Source organism: Xyrauchen texanus, chromosome 1, assembly GCF_025860055.1.
Source record: "Xyrauchen texanus isolate HMW12.3.18 chromosome 1, RBS_HiC_50CHRs, whole genome shotgun sequence".
NCBI lineage: Eukaryota > Metazoa > Chordata > Actinopteri > Cypriniformes > Catostomidae > Xyrauchen > Xyrauchen texanus.
In genome coordinates this window covers 12,433,257-12,445,931 of record NC_068276.1, presented here as the reverse complement: position 1 = coordinate 12,445,931, position 12,675 = coordinate 12,433,257, and the positions used below count along the sequence as shown (strand labels likewise).

At 38.1% G+C, this 12,675-nt stretch overlaps 1 protein-coding gene across 1 annotated transcript in view; it reads right to left on the bottom strand.

Annotated features, from left to right (window-relative positions):
- LOC127647336 (synaptotagmin-7-like) overlaps positions 1-12,164 on the bottom strand; it is a 223,042-nt gene extending 210,878 nt beyond the window's left edge. The window contains exon 1 of the mRNA XM_052131520.1: positions 12,010-12,164. Coding sequence (XP_051987480.1) covers positions 12,010-12,043 — 34 coding nt within the window. The 5' untranslated portion in view covers positions 12,044-12,164. The remainder of the gene's footprint in view (positions 1-12,009) is intronic.
- Positions 12,165-12,675: the final 511 nt, after the last annotated feature.

The following is a 12,675-nucleotide window of genomic DNA, read 5'->3' as shown; positions in this document are numbered from 1 at the left end:
AAAGAAAAGGAGGGATAAGATAAAACAAAATTTAGTGGTAATAAACATTATGCCACAAATGCTGTCAATTGAGGTTAACTTGTATTGACTTGGAATATTCCTTTAACTTGAAAACCCCACAGCCGCTTGTGTTGGTTCTTTCATTCTGACACAGACATTTCCTCAGGCCAAATGGCCATCTCTTGAAATATTTAAACAGCATTTCTAATACGATCAACGCTGCCAAAAATGTACATATATTCCAGTATGCGGAATTCTGATGCTGAATTCACTGTGTGAAAATGGTTCTCCATTTCTCTACAAAACAAATGCTTGGCAAATCAGTAGCCCTCCACCTCACTCCCATCTCTCTCTCTCTCTCTCTCTCTCTCTCTCTCTCTCTCTCTCTTTTCATGCCTCTCATCGCCATCAATCCCTTTCACAGTTCTGACTGAGTCTCACTACTAACTCTTTGACTGTTTCCCTCATTCCCTTCAAAATCCTTTCCTACTTGATATTATTACAGAACACTGCTGCCATGGCTTCTCTAATATTCTCTACCGATCTCTCCATTATTTGAGCTAGCACAATCTTTTTCCATACTACCATTCTCTATTAAAACATTATATTAGTAAGGCTGGCAATTCATTAAATACAGTATCCACAAGGATTTTTCCTGGCACATTAAGATGGTTCTAATGCACTTTATTTGGATATTAAATTTCTTATAAGACTCTCAAATCCTTCTTTGTCTCTAATTTTTTATAATATAGTATTTAATAATATAATGAACTGTACTATACCACCCAGCCCTAATTATTAGTGGTGTTTGCTGAGACAGCAATCTAGCAACCACTTAGAAATGCTCTGCCAACCATATAGCAACACCTAAGCGTTCTGCATGGGCAACAGCTTTGACCTTGCTCCTCATCTCTCTCTTTTTCCATAAAGCCTACCTCTATTCTTTAATTTTTCAACTATGTTCTCCATGATAAAGTGTTGGTGATTTTACTTTTCACAATAAAAGCTAGAAATAAACTGTTTAGACCAAAGAAAGGCAACAGGCGTGGTTGCTATGAAGATAAAGAGATCAACAAAGAGGAGGAGAAAGTGGGGCAAAGAGAGGAGAGGATGAGAGGAGACGAGGGAAGAGGATAAAGGGAGGGAAATTGAGGTGTGCTGACGTGACCGAACATAAACGCATCCCAGAATCCCAGTGTGACTGAACAGATCCAGAGACAGTTGCATAACATGACACAAAAGCTCAAACACACACTGACGTACGCTAGCACTCAGTCTGAGATCTCTCTCTCTTTCTCAGATGTAGAGACCCAGCTCTTGGATAATGAATGAGAGAGGGACTGTACTGAGCTCCTTCAGAGAACATCATATTGAATAGTTTGTGTGCGAAGCAGGTTACTGGTGTCAGAGTTTATGCTAAAAATGCTGTCACCCTGAAAATGTCTATTCATCAAAAATAACTGGACAAAAATAGGACTTTCCTGTTTCCGCCCAGAATGCCTAACCAGGGAATTTAAACCATTTCGGTAACTCACCGAAGGTAGCTTTAGATTATATCATATTCTGGAACCACCTATTTATAAAGGAAAGAGAGCCCACCTGACCAGAATGAAATATGAACAACCACAATGGCCCAGATGTTCTCAATGTGTGGTGCGCCCTGGGGAAACTTGCATACGCCCGTTTCAAATGGGGGAAATGATTAATTAACACTACTATTTCGGTCGGTCCCTCACACAACACTATCGAATGGCTTCAGAAGAATTTATATATAAGGCACAAGAGATAAGGATGACTTGTATGGTGCTTTTGGAACTTGGGACGGCCTATCACCATCCTCTCATCCCTCAGTCTTGTCGCTGACATGTGGTACCTGTAACTTTTCTCAGCGCTTGCCAGGATGGACCAATCACAGTCGTTTATTCTTACTATAAGTTTACTGGAGTTTAAAAATGCTTTTATAGATACTACTGAGGTGGATTAACATTCACAGGTGTGAATCCTTGTAATTATTATTATTATATTTATATATTTATGCAGTGTAAATGTCTCCACTGAAAGAAAAACATTCTGCTATTTAAATGCAGATGGAGGATTCTGTTTGCAATGTGTTCATGCCTAGGGGTTGCTCCTGCAGCAGAATCACTTTTTATTTATTTATTTTTCCCTCTGTTTTTGTATGATTTATAATTCAAATATTTTAAGTATTCTCAAAATAATAGAACAATGTTCATTCATTCAGATTGGGGTTGGGGGGTGCAAATGTTATTATTGTTTCAAAGGGGGGCGTGACCAAATACATTTGAGAACCACTGCCTTAGCCTATATGAGACTTTTACAAAGCTTACTGTACGGCTACACAGTTTACTGCACAGTAACAATAACCTTTCTTTAATATATCATCAGACTGGTTAAGGTTTCACCCGAACAATAGGAGCACACAACCAGTGATCCAACCACTGTTCCAAAGTGATATTCATATTCATACTCCCCAACAGAACGTAAAGCATAATGCACATCTGTTTAATTGTACAAACCACTCAATAGTGCTGGCTAACCACAACCGAATGAGAAGTACAGAAAGACACATTACAATATACTGTATAAGATAACTAATCACATCAACCGTTTAACATTTTAAATAAAAATAAATAAATAATAGTTTCAGTCTCTGAACCTGGATATACAAAATAAATAAAATTAAATATTGTATTGGCTTTACGATAATATTGCCTATGACCAAATGTAGTTTTATTTTTATTTTCTCATTTCCAAACTATTAAATTCATATAGCTATGATTGGTTGGACCAACCATCATTCCAACATGATCACACAGGAAATCGACATGTTGGTTTCGAAGGTTTACGTACTTTCAAATTGACCCCATTCAGCAGAATTAATGACAAGTACCATAATCCTCAGACATTTTTGCATCAATTCAAAAGTAAACACATTAACTATTGTGCTACTGACAACAGTTTGCACAAGCAACCTCCGAGACATGAGTTCTCGTCCCAAAAACTATAGTGAGCCTGATTCGGAGGTTGCATTTTCGCTCTAAGATTACATTTTCTACTCCTCTGACAGTTCTGTTAAAGGTTGGGGTTTCAGTTAATATAAGTAATTCAAAGTATGATTGGTCTGGGTGGACCTGTTCCACCTTGGCCCTTTTGTGGCTTCGCCCCTGTTTGCTGCTAAGTATCTCAAAAAAGTGAATATCTTTCAAGGACTTCCATGGTAGTTTCTGGTGAAAAATAAATAAAACCTGCACACCCTGAGTCCCACAAATTGCATTGGAGAAGTAACGAATAAGAGATAATATGGTTAAATGTGAGGTTTGTGTGAATTATGCCACCATGTACAATAACTTTGTATTAAATGTGTAATATTAAATCTCTATGTTGGGACATCTTCTGGTTTTAGCCTTTAAGAGAAAAGTGCAATATTCAGCCAAATTTCTTTTAAGGATAAAAAAAATATTTCAGACAGCTATTATGCACAAGATCTGAGTAATGGCTGCTTTTGTCTCGATATCTAAAGTACATCCCTCTGCCTGTCTGCCTCCACTCATTCTTTCTTTCTTTATCTTGCTCATTTCTCAGTATAATACTCTCACTTCTTGTTTGCTCTGACTCTGAATGAAACATGAGCAGGACATTTGACAATCGACTGGAAACCATTAACACACAATTACCCAGACATGTGTACAAACTCTCTCGCACTTTCTCATCTCTGTCGACTTTGCCATTCAGCCTCTGACCTAGACTTGCAGGTTTACCTGCACTCACTCTATGATCATTGTAACAACCACATCTTAAACCACTGAGATGTCTGTAGATTTATAGCAGCGAGGAGCATTGAGGGCTGGTGCAAGGTTTGGTGATAAGATCTTTAAAATATGTTACCAAGGAGGTCTCTCAGTTACCCTACAAGTGGACAAAGCTCTAACATATAACTCTTTTCCAGATTGTCTAAAAACAAGGCAGTTTTGGGCATACTCTGCACCATCCCCTTAAACCTGCTGGTCTCAAACCAGGAACTGCTAATGACAGAGGATGGGAAGGTATAATGTCCTCACCAAATTTTCAAAACAACAACTCAACACAAAGCTAGACTGAAACAAAATAAAACGATATGGCTCCCATTATGTTTTTTACCCCAAAACAATATTGCTCTAAATTTGGCAACAGTAGGTCGAAAGATCTTCAGCTAAAATCGATCTAGCCTTACCGATATTTAAAACACTGCCCCCGGAGGTCGATGCTGGAAAGGTTGTTAAATCTATGGACACATGTTTCTGAGTGAAATGTCAACATAATGACACCAAAAGCGAATAGCAAGTTGTTTTTAGTTGTAAATAATATAATACAGTGAACCATACGCCCTAACCCTAACCATCAGTGGAGTAAAAATGTCATCCTAGAGGGAATAGAGATGTGCTTGTCATTGATTTGGCAGAATGGGGTCATATTTTTCACACTGCACAGCTACTCCAGACACTTTTTACCTTATCTATCTGAAATATAATTATTTTATTTTTTAAATATCATACCGTGATTTAAAAATTGTAGGAGCAAAAAAATGCACCCGAAGCGATGTTTTCAGTTAATCTAATCTTTGATATATGTTATAATATTCTATCCCAGGCATTATCCTTTCAGGCCTATCTAGTTTAAAATGGGCTTAAATACTTCTTAAAAAGTAATTGATATAAGTGGATGTCACACTATGTGTTTTAATATGGTTAGGAAAAAAGGTGCCTCTAAAATTCAATTCCAGGGACAAATATACTCCTTAATACAAAGGTAAGGAATTGAATGCAATAAATTGTATTAGTTATAGACCAACTGTATATTTAAATAACTTCTGATCTTTACATCAATGTCATTTTGTGGTGGCATAAAGACCCTGGATTAAATTTCATTAGTTGTTTAAATATCATACAAAATATAATCTGATGTGTCATGTGTGTTTGTGGGCAGGTTTTGTAGTCTTCCAGTAAGTAAGTGGAAATGCCTGTTGGTTCTGAAAAAGGTCTGCAGATCCCAGTCGAGCACCGGATCTGCCAAAACCAGCATCATTTTGGTGGAAAAGCGGTAACAGAGCTCTCACTCTGGACCTTTCATTAAATTCCTACAGCCATTTACTCTTATGTGACATTTTAAGTCTGGATGCATCAAGCTCCAAATGTAAGCATCATCTGATCCTTCCTCGGTCATCAGTGATCATCGAAGTGAGCTAAAAGCATTACAAACTCACAATGTCACTCCAACCTGAGGGGAAGTGATTGGCGAGCCTCCAAAAGCACCTGTACCACCGTTGCATTTCTCCGCACTCTCCCAGTTCCATCCAGAGGTGTACTCTGGCAACCCCTCCACCATCCACTTAGCGGCCTCCACCTGACCTTCTCGCTGTGTTTGTCTTATCACGCTAATGCTACAACATCAGAACATGCCACGAATGCCAATGGCATTAAGATCCTATCGATGAGACGGCCCTGCATCCAGTCCAGAATTCACAATATGTCAAAGCTCTTCTGCTATCAGCAGTCTGAGACAACTGTTGTTATCTTTCTCTAACTTCAAACAATGTGTATTTAGTTTGAGAGAGCATGAAAGGGTTTTTATAAAAAGGAGATACTGGCCAATATCATAGTTTGCATGGGGAATTATAGCTTAGTGAGGTAGACGTGCGATTACGTGCGAGGTAGTCTAGAGGAAGAGACAGACAGGATGGATTAAGGGGTGTGAAATTATCTGATGTGATTGAAATCTTGCAGCTGTCAAATATTAACCTTTTTCAGTATCTCATATAGGTTCTTTTCATTGATCGAACACCAGCACTGCAAAACCACCACTGGGTAGGTCTGCGAGATTGTGAGGGGAAACACATGGGAAATGGTGAGTTTCATTGAGCTGTCAGTTTGTTCTTCAGCTGTCCTTAAAACTGTCATTATGGTCACAAAACTACCGTTTCAGTTCACTTAGTCAAAGTAAAAAACTGTTTTTTTTCTCCACTGCCAAATAGCAGCATTTCTCTTTTTGGATGTGTCTAGTTTCCATTCAAAGCATTAGAGCCCACGTCTGTATTTAATGGAAACCACCTGAGGAAACGCTGCTTAGTTCAGTTGATTGGGCACAGCTTTTCTCCAACTGGCTATCCCAAATCCCTGCGTACAAATTATGCTTATGTCAGGTACAGTTTTAAATCCTTGGCAATACATTCAGTATGAGAATACCAGCTGTATTTACATTAAGCTGAACTAAAGCAGATTATAGCCATAAAGCTAATAAAACTCTCAAAGAAATTAGCACCCCTTACAAATATTTACTATGGTAGTTTCCACCACAAAAGCAGTTACTACAGCTATTGTAGCTACAATAAAACTGTGGAAACTTGGTAATAGCTAAAAGAAAAATAAATGACAGAAAGATTCTTGCATTGTTTGATGGAGAACCCTATTCATTTATTATGATTTTACAGTCAGGATTCCCCCACATTTTGGCCAATTAATTTCCATGACTTTTTCAATGACCTTTCAAGCCATTTTAGGAAAAATGATTTGAAAGTACTCTTTTCACACCACCGGTTCTGGAACAAGGAAGTAAATGATTGCAGGGTAAACATTGAAAGGAGTAAATGGAAGACCACGCCACAAATAATTTATGCTTACCACTTGCTCCAACATCAATATAAAAATGGCACTATTATGTTTCCTTTCCAAATGAAGAAAAAAATTGAGAGTGGTAGATTACGACCATCAGAGGAGAGAAGATGGCAAATTTATTGTCACTTTCTCAGCAGCTGTATTAGAAACCTCATCTCAGCTGTGGTAACTTGGTATTTTAAAACATGGGTAATATAACACAAAGTTTAATGTTATACATTAACACTAAATAATTAAAAAAGTTTTCAAGATTTACACTGCTAAATAAGGTGGGAACATCATCACAGTCTGTGAAAAGGGCCCATTCAAACCGATTCGCTAATTAATCACTCAGACCAATGAAAAGAACTGACTCAAAAGAAGGATTTGCTCACAAATCAGACATCGCTATTGTTTGTTTTATGGCAAGTCGAACTGTACCCAAAAGCAACATTTAGCTGACTTAATATTTTAAAGAAGAGCATTACTATAAAAATTTATATTTATGATAAGAAATGTACATGTATTTTTAGATTTGACTAATTTCCATGTAGGGCTGGGCGGTAAAACGATATCGATATATATCCCGATAAAAAAATCCACGATAAGCTTTTGAGGAATTTTCGATATTTACTGCATGTTGCTAAAACACAAGCAGTTCGGCTTTCTCAGGCTGCCACTGGGGCGGACGAAATCCGCTCAAAGGCACTCACTGCACTAGGAGAGGAAGCTTGCTCCGCACTGCTGCCAATCCTACGATCCACCTTGCGAGCATGACGCTCGGCTTTCATAGAAATTAATTGAAAACGCTCTCAGCTTCGCTTACAATGCACCAGTGGTAACGTAGGGTCAGACTGGATGAACTTGCTAATGCTAGATGCCTTGCTAACAATTAGCCTACGTCGAACACCGGATTGATTCCATCCGCACCACAAGACTTCATGACAACGGTTGCGCCCTCTCATCGTCTCTAGTGAAGAGCGCGACAGAATAACAGTGTTGTGGACAACAGCTCTGATCTTTCTGTGCTGTAATCTTGAATATTGTTCTCTAGCACCAAACATACATCATCACCTGTCCCGCTCCGCACGCTTTGCCTTTTTCCCTTCTAAATGTATTTTTATTAATCAGCATGTTATGAGACTTTAATAATAAACAAATCGATTTCTGTTCTAATTTTGTGAAAATGAATTAGATGTCTGGAACGGATAAGGAAAGACTAAAATTACTAGTTGGTAGACTAGTCTCTCACTTTAATGAAAATATACAAAACGTTTTCTAAGTGTTCTCTCGGGACACCCCTGAACCCACATTCAGCATCATTCCACAGTCACAAGGGCTTCTATGCCCCCATACTTGGGTATCTGAATCTAAAGAAATATAAAACATGTTTCATTTTAATGTAAAAATATTCCAACAAATACTGGACTGCTGTCACTATGCTTCAGAACAAACAGATGATCTCATAACATTCATTTTCAATTGATAAACTAATAAACAAATATATATTTTGGTAAAAGATCCCGCAGACCCCCGTCTGTGGACCCCCTGTGCAGTTTTGTAGAGAATATTTTGACTATTTAGAATTTTTTTTTCTTCTTTTTTCCTTCAACTTTGAAATAAAAAAGAAAGTGCAATGTGTAAAATGTATATCGTGATAAATATCGATATCGAACAATATGAAAAAGTTTATCATGATAACAATTTTGGCCATATCGCCCAGCCCTATTTCCATGACTTTTCTGGACCTCCTGAGTTTTCCAGGAAAAAAAAAGACAAATGCTATTTGCACCCTGGTGCAAATAATTGTATATGCTATTTACACACCACTGCAAATAGTGGCAGATATTATTTGCACCCACATTTAAATACTAACATATAGTATGGGCATCACTGCAGTGTGTTTATTGTGTTGCTAAAAAAAACAGTACACAATCACACACCATCTTTACACCTCATGCAACTGCAGCGACATCAAATGTTTCTTTGGTTCATCACACTATTGGGGTGCAAATAGCTGCGCTGTGTGGCAGATGCTACTTAAACTGAATAGACACTCAGAAAACTACATTTTTAAATTCCTTCATATTTTCAGGTTTTCCATGAACATGGGAACCCTGTACATTAGAAACCATGGTGTTTATTAACCATGGTTTATTTTTTTTATTTTTTTAAAGAACCTACGTACATAAATATACAGCGACAATGGCTAACGAGTAAAGAACAGGGCTGCATTTCCCATTGGCGCCAATGGTCTTGACGATCAACTTAAGCTAGCAATGCTTTTGGGAAACAAAGCCCAGGCTAGTTATCACAAGGGGAAATGGTCACAAAGGATATATCTCAGTAACTATTAGGTTTTGAGTCAACAGTCCAAATACACAAATGTTTGTTTTCTCTAGCAGTACTTTTGTATGTTGTTTCCAAACACCTAGTTAAAAAATGTATTATAAAATTACAAGATCATCACATTTTTGTAATAGTTTTTGGGTAAAGAAATGAACACAACAAAACCATTATGGCAAGGGTCAACTATGTAATGAAGGTAGATTTTAACTGAAAGTTTAAACTGTTTCTAAGGACAATGGCATATTTCATAAATGTCAAGTCAGGGCAGGTTGTGTTTTCACATGTGTTTTCAATGTTGTAATTTTATAAAATGTATTAATTACTATTTGGGATATGCCACGGTGGTCGACTAATCGACAAGTCATCCAACAACTGACTAGTCGATTAGTGGGGCCGACTACTAACATTAATATTTTTAGTGGTGGTGGGTTTAATAGGAGACACAATTCTTAAATTAATTCAGAGATGCAACTTCTTAAGTCTGATTTATACTTCTGTGTCGATCCTATGGCGTAGGCTCCTTGTAGTGGCCAACGAGTTGGTTTGCATTTATAGTTGATATGTCTGCATTGTTCTGTGAGTACACAGGCATAATACTAACTCTATGTTTCATAAATAAACAAAAGCAATGCAAGAAATGTAATTTCTGGATTCAAAAGTATTTATTAAATTATTATACCATCAAAAATTAATGTGAACATGTTAAAATGTAGAAGACTGAAGACATACTGTCAAACATACGGTCAAATCGTTGTGTCGATCGGAAATTTCACGAGTAGAATATAAAACATATTATTTCACTCCCATATCAAATTAATATCAAGTAAAGGCCAGAAGAAAAAAGCTTTTAGAGTTTCTAAGCTGTAAACAGATTTTGGCACATTTCGCTTTTAACTTCATGAAACAGCAAAAAAAAAAAAAAAAAAAACAGCAGATGCTCCCGATTGAGATAATTGCTTTAATGGTCACGAGTCCAAATACAATGTGATATGACGCCTAGATATTAAAATAATCTTTGGATAAAATGTGACGCTACCACAGATATCCTTGTTATCATTATAGGAGGAGGTCTCTGGATAAATTGACCAATCGCAGCTGTTGTGATCTGCATCACCCTGAGACTCCCAAGTGCCCTGGTTACATTGAAACACATCACTGCATTCAGGATGGGCATAAATGCTTTTAGGCCATTCTGTATAGGAGCCTTTCTTATTTCTTCTCTTACTTTGATAGTTTAGTACAATAAGGTTTTATAGTTATATAGCCTAAACTTTTGGGTTGAATATCCGTTAGATACCATGCTGAAATGCTGTACTTAGCATCCGTATATCCCTCTGAAACGTGTCTGATTGGGGTGACGTTAACATAATGGAGCCTAATTTTACATTATTATCCTTAACACAGCTAAGTCTTTCAAACAACCGACTGACAAGTCAATTACGAAAAGTTTTGCACATCTCATTTTACAAAATTAAAAACAGTTTGCAACATATAAAGTTTAATACAATTTTTGAATGTTACCTTTTTCTCTTTTAGCTGTTTTGCTGTTTCCTGAACAGTTTTGTGTTTCTTTAATATTTTTAAAGAACAATTGCCAACTCACCTCATACTATATGGCACATGTTCCACTATTTGGGCAAAATATTAATTTATGTTCAGTCAGCTTCACCTTGTTCATAGGGAAAAAAACAGTGGAAATGTTTAATAGCTCTTTAACAGCCACGTTAATGTATGTGTCTATACAGAAACTCACTTAAAATAAACCTACCCTGAGAAATATTCATTGGGAGTAAAAAGTGTGCCAGCCAACAAGCTTAGGTCTCCCATAAATCCTGTCAGAGTACCCCCCACCACACACACACACACACACACACACACACACACACACACACACACACACACAAATATTAACACATTCCATCACAAACTTCACACAAACCACGTGTTGATTGTAACGGTTACGATACCGGGGTTGTCCACGCGCGAGGGACAACGATTAGTCAGTCAGCTGTGAAATCCCAAACATACACACGCGCGCAGGCTCCACCTAGAGACGCGCCGGGAATTCTCAAGGAGCAGGGCACGTGGAGCGGGAGGCACCGGCATGCGAGGGAAAACAGACGCGCCAAACGCGCTCCCGCGCTTCAGGTCGACCAATCAGAACAGCATCATGCCAAACGCGAGTCTGTGTCCACAACAGAAAAACCCAACACTGTGAAATACACCAGAATATGTCATAATTAATTTTTTTTAACTCACATACTCGAAATATTTCCTCAATATTGCGCATACGTGTCCAATATCACAAATGTCTTGCAACAGACACAAAAGTCGGATGTTGCATGATGTATCTTCTAATTAGATCAGCTTGCATGTTTGTTACAATTCATCTTAAAATTATCTTATTTTTTACCACCTGACAATCGGTGGCGCGCAACAGGAGGGGGCAGAGGCCAACATTTGGGCATCTTCCTTCGTCCTCATAATGACACATTATCAGTTCCCAGCATTGCAAATGAAAAAGTGATCAGACCGAATTTAACACCGATTTCAAGTCACGTGTATTAAAGCGAGTCGCATCCTTCTGTCTCTAATAAACGCACGCGCAGTCTCCCTACCATGACTATTTGATGAGAGATGATGACCTTGCGCGTGCATGGATGACAACTCCCTCAAAGGCATGGGGGTAAATTAATTTCCCCTCACATGGAAGCACAACAAGTGCTATAAGGAAGGAAAAGAGATCTTGTGCAAATCTGAACGAATGCATAGAGATCTGTTTGCACCTGTTTGCGCGTTTGACAGCTGGTATGTAACAGGACAAAATGCCTCGAAAAGCACCAAATCACCGCTGGATCATTCCAAAAGACATGCCTGACCCGTACATGAGCGGTAACCGGTTCCGACAGACAGTCTGTCTGTTTGCTGTTCAAGGGCGTGCGTTCTTCCTGAAAACAAACGAGAGTAATCCAGCAAAGTACGATAATGGCACCTGACTGCACTGATATCTCACCTTTCCCGTCCTCGTCCTCTCGATTCAGGTGCATGGCTGTTTGCCTTCGCCACGCCAACAAACGCTGTTTCTTTTGACAAGTCCCCTCCAAGAAAAAGTCCAATCCAAAACGTGTTCTCAATCTTCCAAAAGGCGAGTGTGCATGGAGCAACGCGCTCTTCCTCCTCTCCTTGTTTCTTTCTTTCACTCACTCACTTGTTTTTTCTTTCCCTCCCTCTTTTCATTCGGTTGATCTTGGAGGATGGCAGCGAGAGAGGGTTTGACGGAAGGGATGCAGACGAGTTGGGAGTCCGTGTCGCCGCCAGCTAATGGCATATCAGTTTATATGAATTATGTATTCATTTATTTGTATTTAATATTATTAATAATAATAATAATAATAATAATATAAAATTTTAGTATACATATTGGCTCCCTTGTAATTCATGAGTTAGAATTTGTATTGAATTGGTCACGACCCACATGATGCTAAATTAGAATAGCCTGAAAATAAGGAACAACAGGGAAAGGAATGGAATTAATTGTATTTGCAAATACATTTAAACACAACATAGGACCTGTCCAATGCAACAACAACAAAAAAAGTCAATATTTGGTGACAACCTTTGCCTTTGAAGCAGCACCAATTCTCCTAGGTACACTTGACACAGTTATTCTTTGTTGTTG